This window comes from Brassica napus, chromosome A9 (genome assembly GCF_020379485.1).
Source record: "Brassica napus cultivar Da-Ae chromosome A9, Da-Ae, whole genome shotgun sequence".
In the NCBI taxonomy this organism is placed as follows: domain Eukaryota; kingdom Viridiplantae; phylum Streptophyta; class Magnoliopsida; order Brassicales; family Brassicaceae; genus Brassica; species Brassica napus.
The window spans coordinates 2,951,787-2,964,051 of record NC_063442.1 but is presented as its reverse complement, the minus strand read 5'-3'; the positions used below and the strand labels follow the sequence as shown (position 1 = coordinate 2,964,051).

Here is a 12,265-nt window from a genome sequence, read left to right as displayed (position 1 = left end):
ATGTAATAAAAGAAGTCTACATATATATAGACTTCCTACGAAGTCTACACATTTATAGACTTGTTTTGTAGTCTACACTCTAATTTGATCTAATAATTTAATTTTGAAAATGTATAAAAATAATTATTGTGATATTTTTAACTAATCATCAATATAATGGATAATATGAAGTAAATAAATTAAAATTTCATATAATCGAACAATTTTGAAGAATATATACTAATTTAGTTATCATGTGTTAGACTATGTTCATAGTTTAGAAACAAAAGGTTCTAACATGTTATGTCTTTTAGTAGTTGATTTCATAGGGTTAGATTTTAGATTTTGTTTTTTTTTTGTTTTATTAACTTAAATCTGCATACTAATTTTTAGTAGTTTATATTTTGTATAAATGAGACTTTTGATTATCAAGCAAAACATTTAGGGTTTGAGATTTGTGGTTTAGGGTTTCGTAGACCTACAATAAAGTCTATTTATCTGAAGACGTCTTTTTCAGTCTATATTTTTCAATTTGTTTTACAAAAAATATTATATTTAAACTAAGTTAAGTTCCTTACGAATAAAAAAGTGAAATCATATACTATAACTATTAAAAAATAAAGAAATAAATTTAATAAATCATATATTAAAATTACTAAAATAATAAAGAATAAATAACAATAATTAAATTATTATAGTAGACTTCCAAAAAGGACTACTATGTTATAGTAAGATCTACTCCAAAATTTTAATTTTAGTAGACTTCAAACGAAGTCTACAGTATCGTAAATTTTAACCTAGTTACATTTGTGTCTCCCTATATAAACAAAATTTATACAATCTCTCTCTAAAGTGGCTGCACAAGTTTTTAAAACTCTCTCCCTTCTCTCTAAAACTTTCTCTCTTCTCTCTAAAATTCTCTCAATTGTTTCCAAATCTCTCTCATTATCTTCTTTCTCTCTAAAATTTTCTCAAGTCTTTCTCACAATATTATCTTGTCATTTTAGATATTATGATTCATGGTTTTCATCTTCTCCTTTAAAAAATGTAAGTTTTAGATCTATAGATTTTAAATGTGTATTTTTATGTTTATTTCTCACAATATTATCTTTTTTTGGTAGGTATTATCACTCATGGATTTCATCATCTCCTCTAAAAATGTAAGTTTTAGATTAATAGATTTTAAATATGTATTTATATGTTTATATTCAAATAAATTTATAGATCAAGCTCTCTACATTAATTTGCTACTAGTTTACCTTATAAATTCTATTATGAAAAGTATTTTCAGATTTAAAATTATTTTCACATTTCAAAATATATAGATTTTTTCAGATCTGAAAATTATCAGACAGTGTAGACTTCTAAAGAAGTTTACTAAAGCTTGCAGACTTCATATGAAGTTTACTAAACCACAAAGTTTAAGCATACTTCATTGGAAGTCTACAAAAATATGACTTTAATTTTTTTTCTATGTTTTTTAATATTTTTATCTTATTTTGCAGGTATTTTCTTCCATAGTTGTTCTCTTCTCCTCCTAGAAATGTAAGGTTTACATCTATAGATTTAAAATATGTGTTCTAGTATTTATATTCAAATAAAGTTACATATTAAAATTCATATTAATATGTCTTTAATTTATAACTATTTTGTCTACTAAATAATATTTTTAAAAGTTTTTTAGATTTAAACTTATTTCATATTTTTAGTGTATTTATTTTTCAGATCTATTTTTTTTTATAGAGTAGACTTCATTTGAAATCTACTTAAAACTTACGGCTGGTAGACTTCAAACGAAGTCTACTAGCCTTGACTTTTAAGCATATTTCATTAGAAGTTACTCAAATATGATTTTAATTTTTATCTTATTTTTCATAATTTTATTTTATTTTGCAGGTATTCTCTTCCAATGTTTTCAAATCATCTTCCCAAAAATGTAAGCTTTCCATATATTCATTATAAGATATTTTGTGTTTATAATGAACTAAATTTATAGATTCATACATTATCTTTTTGCTTTGTTACAAGGATGACAAAAAACTATTTTTGAAATATTTTCCAGAACAAAGTATTTTCAAATTTTCTAAATGCACACTTTTAGATATGAAAATTTTCCATTAGTGTAGACTTCAACTAAAGTCTACTAAACAATAACTTTACGTAGACTTAATAAAAGGTCTACTAAAATATGATTTCAGTTTTTATCTTATGTTTTTCTCATAACTCTATCTTATTTTGCAGGTACTTTTTCCAAGACTTTATTTGAAGCATCAAGATTATGAAAAATCAAACATACTCAATAATACTTTTTAATATATTGCTTTGTAATAACTTTCATAATAAAATATTAATTTTTAAATAATTTTTTAATGCATAATCTATAAACATTGTATTCATTTTTAGTTGTTTTCACTTGTATGATATTATTAATTTTTTGTTAGATATCAATTTTTCACAAGATCTAACCAACCAAACAAGTAAAACCACCATAAGCTAAAATAAAAACTAACATACATGTGAGAAGAAGAAAATCTATACAAAATTTTCCCAAAATTTTTCAAGAATAACACTAATCAAAACAATTTGCAATAAGTATCAAGTGTATAATTATAACACATTAAATTGTGAAATTCATCCAAGACCATTAAAATTTTACTAACATACACTGTAAAATAATTAAATCATGAAAAAATATGATGAATAATACACAAATACACTTTTAATAGAATTTACGACGTAGACTTCAACTGCAGTCTACATTTGTAGATTTACAAAAACGTCTACACTTATTATCTAAAATATAGTCAATCCAAAAAAATTAGTGTATTTGGCGCAGGCTTGATACACAAAGGCGTACAAAGTGTGTCTTAGATAACTCGATCAAGTTCCGTACTTGTCGATTATTCGTGACTGGCATAAGAGGAGTATTTTCCTATTCAGAGTCATTTGTTTTAAATGATGTTTGGTAAGGAATAGGTTAGCACAATCTTCTCAATTTTGTTGTCCAGATCATAATCTTCTTGTGTCATTTCAAGAAGTTTACCATGTGTACAGCCATCATGCACAAGGAACATTCTTCAACCTTTCCGATTCTTCATCCTTTTCGAATATTTTGTCACCCAAAATATCTTTGACCCATGCTTCACACTCGCTCTAAGTTTCCAACCACATCCTTGAACACGACACTTAGCCACATACAGAGTTTTCGTTGTCTTATATGCTGAGAATGTAAATTTATATTCCACAGTCACCGACTTCAGCTTTAAAACAAGTTCAACCTTATTAGCAAAACTATAAACGAAGACTTACAAATACGTCTACAATTATTAGCTAACAACATTGTCAAATTAAATGAATTATACCTTCATAATTATTAAAAAAATTCTTTTCAAAATCACTCAAACCCATTAGGATTAACTAACACACACTGTCAAACAAAAAAACTAGAAAAATTTAATGAATAATACACAAATTCACATTTTTATAGATTTTTCTATGCAGACTTAATATTCAGTCTCTGAAGATGTAGACGTTCTTTTCAGTTTACAGACGTAGACTGTCAAATAGGTCTACTCTTTGGGTTGGTTTTTGCAATTGACCATTTTACGGGTTGCTTTCTATAGTTGAATAAAAGTTGTGATTTTGTACATGTAGACTTTCATTTCAGTCTACAATTTAAAAAGGTTACTTTTTGCAATTGACCAGAATTCATCCAAGATTTGACTTTCAGAACTAGACTTCATATGCAGTCTACATGTTTGAATTTTTTTGAAAGAGGTTAGTTTTGCAATTGACCAAGTTTGACTTCAAATCAGTAGATTGAAATGAACGTCTACGGGTGTGTAGACTTCTTGTGAAGTCTACTCTCAAATCCGACAGGTTGGTTTTGCATTTGACCAAAATAAAAAAGTAGACTTTATACGCAGTCTACATTTTTTTTTAAGATAAGAAGACTGCATATGAAGTCTACAATTTAATAAATTTTTATTGCTTTTTAAACTTTTTGGTCAAACACAAAACTAACCTATTCCACGAAGTCAAAGTTTTGGTCAAATGCAAAACTGACCTTTTATAGACTTCGGTGGCAGTCTACATTTTGTAGACTTCCGTTGAAGTCTATTTTGAAAAGTCAAAAGTTCGGTCAAATGAAAAACTAACCTCTTTTAGGTAGACGTCTTAGTAAGTCTACCGAAAATTTTATTTTTGTTGTCAAAGGTAAAGACGGAGACTACTGGGGAAGTCTGCGTTAGAAAAAAAAATTGTCTGGTCAATTGCAAAACTAACCCGTGCGTTGACAAATAGACTGCATCGTAAGTCTCTACGGAGGCGTAGACATACAAAACAGTCTACCGTCGCGACACAGATCTGAAAAAGAACGAAAACCATGTAAATAGTTACCTTTTTCATGTGTAAAGCTCGTTTCCAACCTTTTCAACCGTCCAAACTCCAAATATGAGCAAAAAAAAGCATCTTTAACGATTCACTAATGAAGAAACTCGAAAATATGAAGTTTATGATTATGAAAATGATAGTTATGAGAGTTTTTTAGATGGAAATGTAGAAGAGATGAGAAGAAATGTAGTTTTTTGGGTTAGAATGAGAAAAAAAGTGGTTGAAAATTGAATTCTAGAGTTTTAGAGCTCAAAAATGGTGGTTCATGGTGGTTGAAAAAATTGATGATGATGGCATTTTTGTAAATAAGAAGAAATTGTTAGGGTGTATTTGGTTTTTTGTTAATTTCAAAATTAATAAAAAAAATAAATAAAATGGCAATTTTGTGAATAATTCAAAAATATAAGGATAATATGGAAATTTTATTGATGAATAGTATGGACAAAAAAAAAAGGGTTGGTTTTGGGTTTGACTTGAAAATATGGGTTGGTTTTGAAAAACACCCTTTAATAAATTATCTTAAACTGGGAGTAAAGTGAAAACAATACTTCGAATGATATATAAAAGATAAGATATTAATTAAGTGTTGACCCGTATTGTAAGGAGAAAAAATAAATAAAGGTTTGCAAGCCTAAGAAGCAAGTTCAACACGCATGTTACTGGTGATGTATTTGAAACTTATTTTTCTCTCTATATAAAGGAACTCAATATATACGATAATATATACAAAAGCAATAAAAATCATAAAACATGATGAAAACATCTCGATTGATAATGATATCTTTCTTGCTCGTTGCCATAACAAGATCATATGATGTTCTTGGCGAAGGCACAGACGTAGTTTACGATGCAGATGCGCAGCCTGTTATGGCCAACGTTCCTTATTACATCAGCTTCATGACGTACGAGTACAAGATGTGGATTTGCCGTGTGAATATGGGATCTAATGATCCCAAGTCATGCCCACAACAACCGGTAATGATCACTAACCCACCTTCAGATCTCCCCACACAAGTTATGTTTCTGTTACCAGCATCAGCACCAAATAACACCGTTCACGAATCAACCGAACTTAATATTAAGTTCATAAGTCCCGGTCAATGCGGTGAATCCGGGTTTTGGAGAGTAGTTCAGAATAGCACAACTTTAGAAGGTGAAGTTGTCCTGAACGGGTGTAAGTCAAATAATGATAGTAAGTTCTTTATACATAAAACTAATGAATATTACGAGTTTACTGTCGGAGACAACGACAATGTAGATCCAATCACTATCAGTCTATCTAACGAACCAGTTGGTAGACAAAAGCTGTTAGCGAAAAGGTTTGCTGGAGTGATGGAGGTTTACTTCTACCGGAATATGCCTAAGGAACAAGTTTAGTTTTTTTTTTTAATGTAATGTTTATTTCAGTAACAAATAAAACTTGTTGTAAAACATGATATATAGTACGTGAAAGTGATGTAACTTTATTTACAATTTTCGAAACATTTTTTTTTTTTTGAACACTTCAATTTTCGAAACATATATTACTCAAATTTATCTATTTTCGGGATGTTACTAGATGCAATTTCTAGATAAATTTAACTGACAGAGTAAATTAAAACTTCTTCTAAATAGTAATTTGTTTTTTTGGAATGTTACTAAATGCAATTTCCAAATAAATTTAATTGACAAGAGTAAATTAGAACTTGTTGTGAACATGATATATGGATTACGAATCTACGAGTACGTCTACATGATGAAACAAGCCAACCGCAGTAAGATTGTACTCATCCGTCGACCATCATTTACCAAGATTATTTAGAAAGAACAATGACTAGCTTAACACCATAAAATTATTCATCCGCACCGCACCTGTTGGTTTAACATTTGAAAATCATGAAACTAAACATTCGTAAAGTTGTCTGAAGCGTTTTTAATCATTTCTTAATCAGTTGGTAGCTTTGACAAAAGCTTTGACGAAAAGTATCCACTGATCCATAACAAGATGGCGAATCCAAGAGGATTTTATTTATGCACAAGTGGTAAAAAAATACGAGTGGACGATCTAGCATAAAATACAAAGTACACACATAGGTTTTTAATATTTTAAGAATTAGAACAACTTCAATAGGAATATTTAGGGGAATATTTCACTCTTACAAAAATATGAGAAAGAATAAGATAATATCTCGTTTTAATAATCTATTGCCATGTGTTGCTTTATATATAATCTAATATTTTATAAATAATCAAAGGTGAGAAACACAAATTAAAAACCTCATGAATGATCGATATCGCAAGGAAAAGTCAACGTTTATAATGTTTATCCATAGTACATTCGCCCATGATCCAGATCCATATTGGAAGGAAAAGTCAACGTTTATAACTTAAGAGCAAGTTCAAAATGCGCAAGTGGACTAGTATTGAATTCCATTATTCGCCCATGATCCAGATCCATATTGGAAGGAAAAGTCAACGTTTATAACTTAAGAGCAAGTTCAAAATGCGCAAGTGGACTAGTATTGAATTCCATTATTTCCCTAACCTCTTTCTATAAAAGGAACATAAAATCAAAACAATAATATCATACACACACACACAAAAGAAGCAAGAAAGTGAGAAATAAACAAACACAAATATGACAACATCACGATTGATCATGATCACTTTCTTGGTCGTTGTAATAACAACATCATATGTTGTTATTGGAGATGGGAACGACGTAGTTTATTCTGCAGACGCAGGGCCAGTCTTGCCCAACGTTACCTATTACATCAGCTTCATGTCGTCCGACTACAACATGTGGATTTGCCGAATGAATGCGAGATCAACAGATCCCAGAACATGCCCACACCAACCGGTAATGTTCACTAGACCAACCATAACACCAACGCCTGTTATGTTTATATTACCATCATCAACACCAGACACTACTGTCATACGTGAATCAACTAAACTTAGCATCAAGTTCGCAAATCCAAGCCAGTGCGGTGAATCAGGGGTTTGGAGAGTAGCAAATGGTGAAGTAGTTCTTAACGGAGTTGAGTCAAGGGAAGATAGTTTGTTCTCAATCCACATGACTGACTCATATTACAAGTTTACTATCGGTGAGAGTGTCTATCCAGACGTTTATGCAACGAGTATCAGTTTATCTAACGATAGATATGGTAAAGATAGGTTGATAGCGAAGCAGCCTTCTGGAGAGATGGAGGTTCTTTTCTACCAAAATTATCCACCTGAATATTAAGTCACATATTTTGTTTTTACCTGGGGCTTTATTATGTAATATGTTTTCATTTCTAAATTAAATAAAACTTTTTGTAAACATATGATGAATACCCATGTAATGTTTTCATTTCAAAACAAAATAAAAACAACAAAATAAAAACATGTTGTTAAAACATGGTCTAGCTAGTTTTTCTTATCACAAGCATGAATACGAGATAAATGAAGTACCGCATAATTTCAAATTAGCACGATTTAACCCATCAAACGTTTACACCAGGAAAATTAATGAGAATATACACTTTTTCTCGTCGCAGAACTGAATGACTAAACCATTCGTCCTCAGCACTAACCAAAGAACAGCTCTCTCTCTCTCTCTCTCTGCTGTCTATTGTATCTGTTGCAGTCTCTTCGAGTAGCTCAACCATGGGCCAGTTTTAAATTGTGTCGTAGCAAAGTAGCTTATGGTTCTGTAATCACTAATCAGATGGACAAAAGACAAGTCAGCTAAAGACAAGGATATATTACTCAATGAATTCCAATTTTATGTTTAGTGAAGGTAAATAGGTAATTAGAAAATCTATTCATTCAGGTTTGCCCAAAAAAAAAAAAAAAAATCTATTCATATTCATTAATTTTACAGTCTATTTATAATAGTTTTGTGATTTTTTTTATTTCTCTTCTGGCAAAACGTGTTTTAGTGCTATCATTAATTTGTATATATTTTTTTGCATTCTAATTTTTTTTAATTAAAAACAAAAACATGTACTGATAATGTTCTACAAATTAAAATGGATCTAACTTTTTCACAACAAATTATATATCAATTAGAATTTAGAACAAATTAAAAAAATATAAACAACTTATAGATCAAAGTTTGCAATTCTATTTAGTTTTTTTTTTTAACTCTCTTACTAATTATCTGTAAATCCGACTATGTTAGACAAAGTAATTTATTTATAAGAATCTTTTTTAACAACAAAATAAATAAGTTATTTTTTCTCTGGGCTTTGAATGGGCTTTAGAAGATAGCTCGTCTTGTTGTTCTTCCTCGCTCTCTCTCTCTCAGATTCGCTCATACTCTCTCCTCCAAAGAAAGCAAGCTCCTTTGATCCATCTTCCTGATCTCCTTTCTAACTGTAAGTTTTGTTATTCCCTTCTTCAATGCTTGTATAGATCTCAGAATAGATCAGAATTGAGCTAAGAAGAGATTCGTTAGACCATTGACGATGAGATCTAAACCAGATCGATCATCATGATCTGTTTGTTGTAAGAATCTTACATAGACTATGTGGGTTTTGTTCGTAAAGTCTTTAGCTTTGCTGGGATGTTATGGAATCGTTACATCGTGTAGAAAGTCCTAATCTTTCTGGGGGAGATTCTCCACTTTTGATTAGCTCAATTCAATACGTTTAGGGTTTATAGAACAACAGGCAAAGCTCTCACCTTTGCTATAATCTAAAACTATAAGCTTGAGGACAAGTAAAGTTCTTTCCTTTTTCACAAACTTACGTTGTCAGAAGATTTGTGTTGCTAGGCTCTCAAATGGGTTCATCTGAGAAGAGGTCAAAGGATGTGATGAGTGACATACCAACCTTCAGTGGAGAGAATCTGCAGAAGAATTTGAAAGTTATACAGAACAGGTCTCTGATTCATTACCACACCTCTCTCTCTCTCTTTCTCGTTTTAAAAAAAGATGGTGATCAATTATTGAGCCTAAGTATGTTTGTGTCTTGTGTGCAGCCGGACGTTTCTGTCTATCATAGCTGGAGTGCTTGCAGGGATAATTGGATTCACAGGGTTGACTGGTTTTGTGTTTTACTTTGTGGTGATGTTGATCACATCTGTTGGACTCATGGCCAAGGCAGGATTCTCTGCAGACTTGTACTTTGATTCATGGAATCGAGTTCTCTTTGACGGCTTTCTTGGTGGCCTCATGGTACGACATCATTTTCTTTTCTCAGTTTAGTCCTTATACGTGCTTTTTATCAACATGTCAAGCTCATACTTATTACAGTCTTTTTTAATCTTTCTTTTTGCAGTCGTTCGTGTTGTTCTGGACGTATCCTTTTACTCTCAATCTCTGGTGGTGTTTTATGAAAATGTGAAAACGTTGATCCTTGGTTTGATTAGCTTTATGAATGGTATAGTGTAGGTGAAAGCTGTATGATAAGCTCCTTAGAAACTTGGGATTAGTCTCTAGGTGGCTTTATGGTTTAGTAAGCTTTAGCTTTGTTTAGAGAAAAAGATAAGGCTTAATATGCACATTTGAAAACAGCTCTCTGTTTCTCTCAGTATGTTTCCTTAATGATGGAGTAGATTTGCTTATGACTTGGTCCACATATTCTAAAGGATCTTCAGCTGCAAATGAAGATGGTGAAACAACACACATGAGTTTGGTACCTGCAGAAGATTGGACAATGTTTCTCTGCCTCTCTTTTTGAACAAACAGATTATGAGTCTATTACTTTACCTTTGTTTCAGTTATACTTGACATCACATTAATTGTGAAACCTTTGGATTGACTAGTTAAAGTATTTTAATCACCCTTTCTTCAAAAATTCAAAGTTCTTGAATTTTTTTTATCGAAAGTTGCATATCTGCCTGCTACAAATACAAAAGCATGTTTCTCGATGGCTAAGTAGACAAAATAGGTGGCTAAATAACACTTCATCATAAAAGTTTCATATCCCCATACGAGGATAGAGTCATTCTTCTTCCTTTTTTAAGGCACATTTATAAAATCAAAAATCAAAAACTATTACACAGCTTTCAGCTTTGTTGGAAATCAAATTAAATTCCAAGTTCTGATTTTCTTAACAAGTTCCCTTAGGAACCAAAGGAACGCAACTATTTAATAATTCCAAAATCATTTAGTTAAATTCTCACTAGGCCGAAGTTTTGGTAATCTCAGATAAAATTGTTTTGCTTGTTCATTAGATTAATTCTCCATTTCTGACTTCTTATCATGACGATAATTTGGGCTTGGTCCATACCAATACATATGATTCTTGGGGCTATTTTGAAAAGTTTTTATAGTTCGATAAATCAAAAATACGAGGCTCGGGTTCGAACATTAAGTCTAGCCCAACTTGTTCAACTTATTTTACTGTCAACATTTAAGATCGAACACAACCGGCAGCAATAATAGACTAATGTGTATGTATATGTGTCATGTTGCAGCTTGACGTATTAAAGAAACGTATTGATTAGTATTAGCTCTCCATAATATACAAAGCATGCTTTGTTTTGATACTTAGTTGGTGATGGAGTAGAGTTGATGAGTAGCCTGTTAGAACTCCTCCTGTTTCTATTTTTTAGTGTTTAAAACGACAGTACATTATGGACATTACTAACTCTACGCTTTTTGCATTTACTTTTATAGTATTTAATATCGGCCATACATCACTTGCGTAGCTATCGCCTTCCTGAAAAAGACCTAAAGCACATATGCACGCATATATAGCTATATGCACGCATATATAGCTTCATGCAGAAACTTGATGATATATATATTTGTACATATAAGTGTGTGGGTTTAGGTTTGCGTTTGTTAATTAATGTCAAAAAATGACTTACACAAAACGGGTATAAGAAATATATATAAAGACATTAATACAATTATATATAAACAATTCAGTTTCTTATTTTGTATGTAAATACTTTTTAGAAGAAAACTTACGCTAGATACAAATACTACTTGCATTTGGTTAAGGGAAAGGAGAACTAAATGAATAATGTTGACTATGTTAAAATATGGTCCATATGGCCATATCTCCAGAAAATGGTGGGTCAAGCACGCATGTACACAAAAATGGTGTGCTTATCAATCCTAGTAGTCTTTTTGAATATTATTTGTGATCATGGAAGACTAACATAAAAGTCGCCGCGAAGAAAACTATAAAAGAGACTTTGAGTTTTAAGGCCAAAAGACATCTCTTGAGTCTTATATAGAGATGAATATGAATTTACATTTATCTGTATACCAAAAGCTAATATGTAGCGTTCATGTGACCAAAGCTATTTATGGTGTAAGCTATTTATCATAATTGTTGAAATTGTAGTGCATATTCGTTGGGGATAAATTGTGTGTGTGTGTGAATAAGTAAGGGGATAGTATAATCGTATGAAACTTGAAAATTGAGCATATATATGAACATTCAATTATTATCTTAAAAATTGAAAGAACAATTAACTGTAAGACTTGAATAAAAATGAAAAGTCTATATAATTTAACCGTTACCCGCCGGCATTCTCATACTCCTAGTATGCCTAGAAAATGTATTTGTACTCTTGCCCCTCCCCTTATAATAGAGTCAAAGAAAATTACCTTTGGCAAATCTCAAAATGAGCATTTGTTCCTTGCTCAAGGGTCTCAGAGCCCATAATGGCGATACCAGATTCATGACGAAAAACATGAGGAAAAGCTTCATGGCTCAATCTATTCCGGCCAAAATCCTCAAAAACGTATCACTTCAGCAAAAAAAAGTCAATCTTCCCGCAAAAACTCGTGCATATCCTATGGTTTGGTGTCCTATCCGCGGTATCTTAATCCGTCGTAATCCTGTTTGCATTCTTGCAGCAGTTTTGTAGTCTCGCCATCACACCTGTTTATCTAATCCTGGTTGGCGATGCTGCTCCCTGAGAGTAATTGTTTGTTCTTAGAGGTTTTGCCGTCGACCTTCGTTGT

The 12,265-nt window shown here is 31.3% G+C and overlaps 3 protein-coding genes across 4 annotated transcripts; all 3 read left to right on the top strand.

Moving 5' to 3' along the window:
* The first annotated feature begins 4,980 nt into the window (after positions 1 to 4,980).
* Positions 4,981 to 5,873, top strand: LOC111200470 (kunitz trypsin inhibitor 6). Its single transcript, XM_022691673.2, has one exon. The coding sequence runs from the start codon at positions 5,122 to 5,124 to the stop codon at positions 5,746 to 5,748; it is 627 nt and encodes a 208-aa protein (XP_022547394.2). The 5' UTR covers positions 4,981 to 5,121; the 3' UTR covers positions 5,749 to 5,873.
* A 1,034-nt stretch (positions 5,874 to 6,907) lies between these two features.
* On the top strand, positions 6,908 to 7,777 carry LOC111200468 (kunitz trypsin inhibitor 6-like). The gene has a single exon (XM_022691671.2). It carries the CDS (start codon positions 6,989 to 6,991, stop codon positions 7,595 to 7,597), a length of 609 nt encoding a protein of 202 aa, XP_022547392.2. The 5' UTR covers positions 6,908 to 6,988; the 3' UTR covers positions 7,598 to 7,777.
* Positions 7,778 to 8,558: 781 nt separating this feature from the next.
* LOC111200857 (ER membrane protein complex subunit 6) lies at positions 8,559 to 10,121 on the top strand. Of its 2 annotated transcripts, none has more exons than XM_022692285.2 (5): positions 8,559 to 8,714; positions 9,113 to 9,218; positions 9,319 to 9,514; positions 9,618 to 9,637; positions 9,895 to 10,121. In XM_022692285.2, exons 2-5 carry the CDS (start codon positions 9,121 to 9,123, stop codon positions 9,923 to 9,925), a joined length of 345 nt encoding a protein of 114 aa, XP_022548006.1. In that variant the 5' UTR covers positions 8,559 to 8,714; positions 9,113 to 9,120; the 3' UTR covers positions 9,926 to 10,121. The 2 variants fall into 2 exon arrangements, with proteins under 2 accessions (XP_022548006.1, XP_022548007.1); XM_022692286.2 differs by having other exon boundaries at positions 8,614 to 8,714; positions 9,099 to 9,218.
* The last annotated feature ends 2,144 nt before the right edge of the window (positions 10,122 to 12,265 follow it).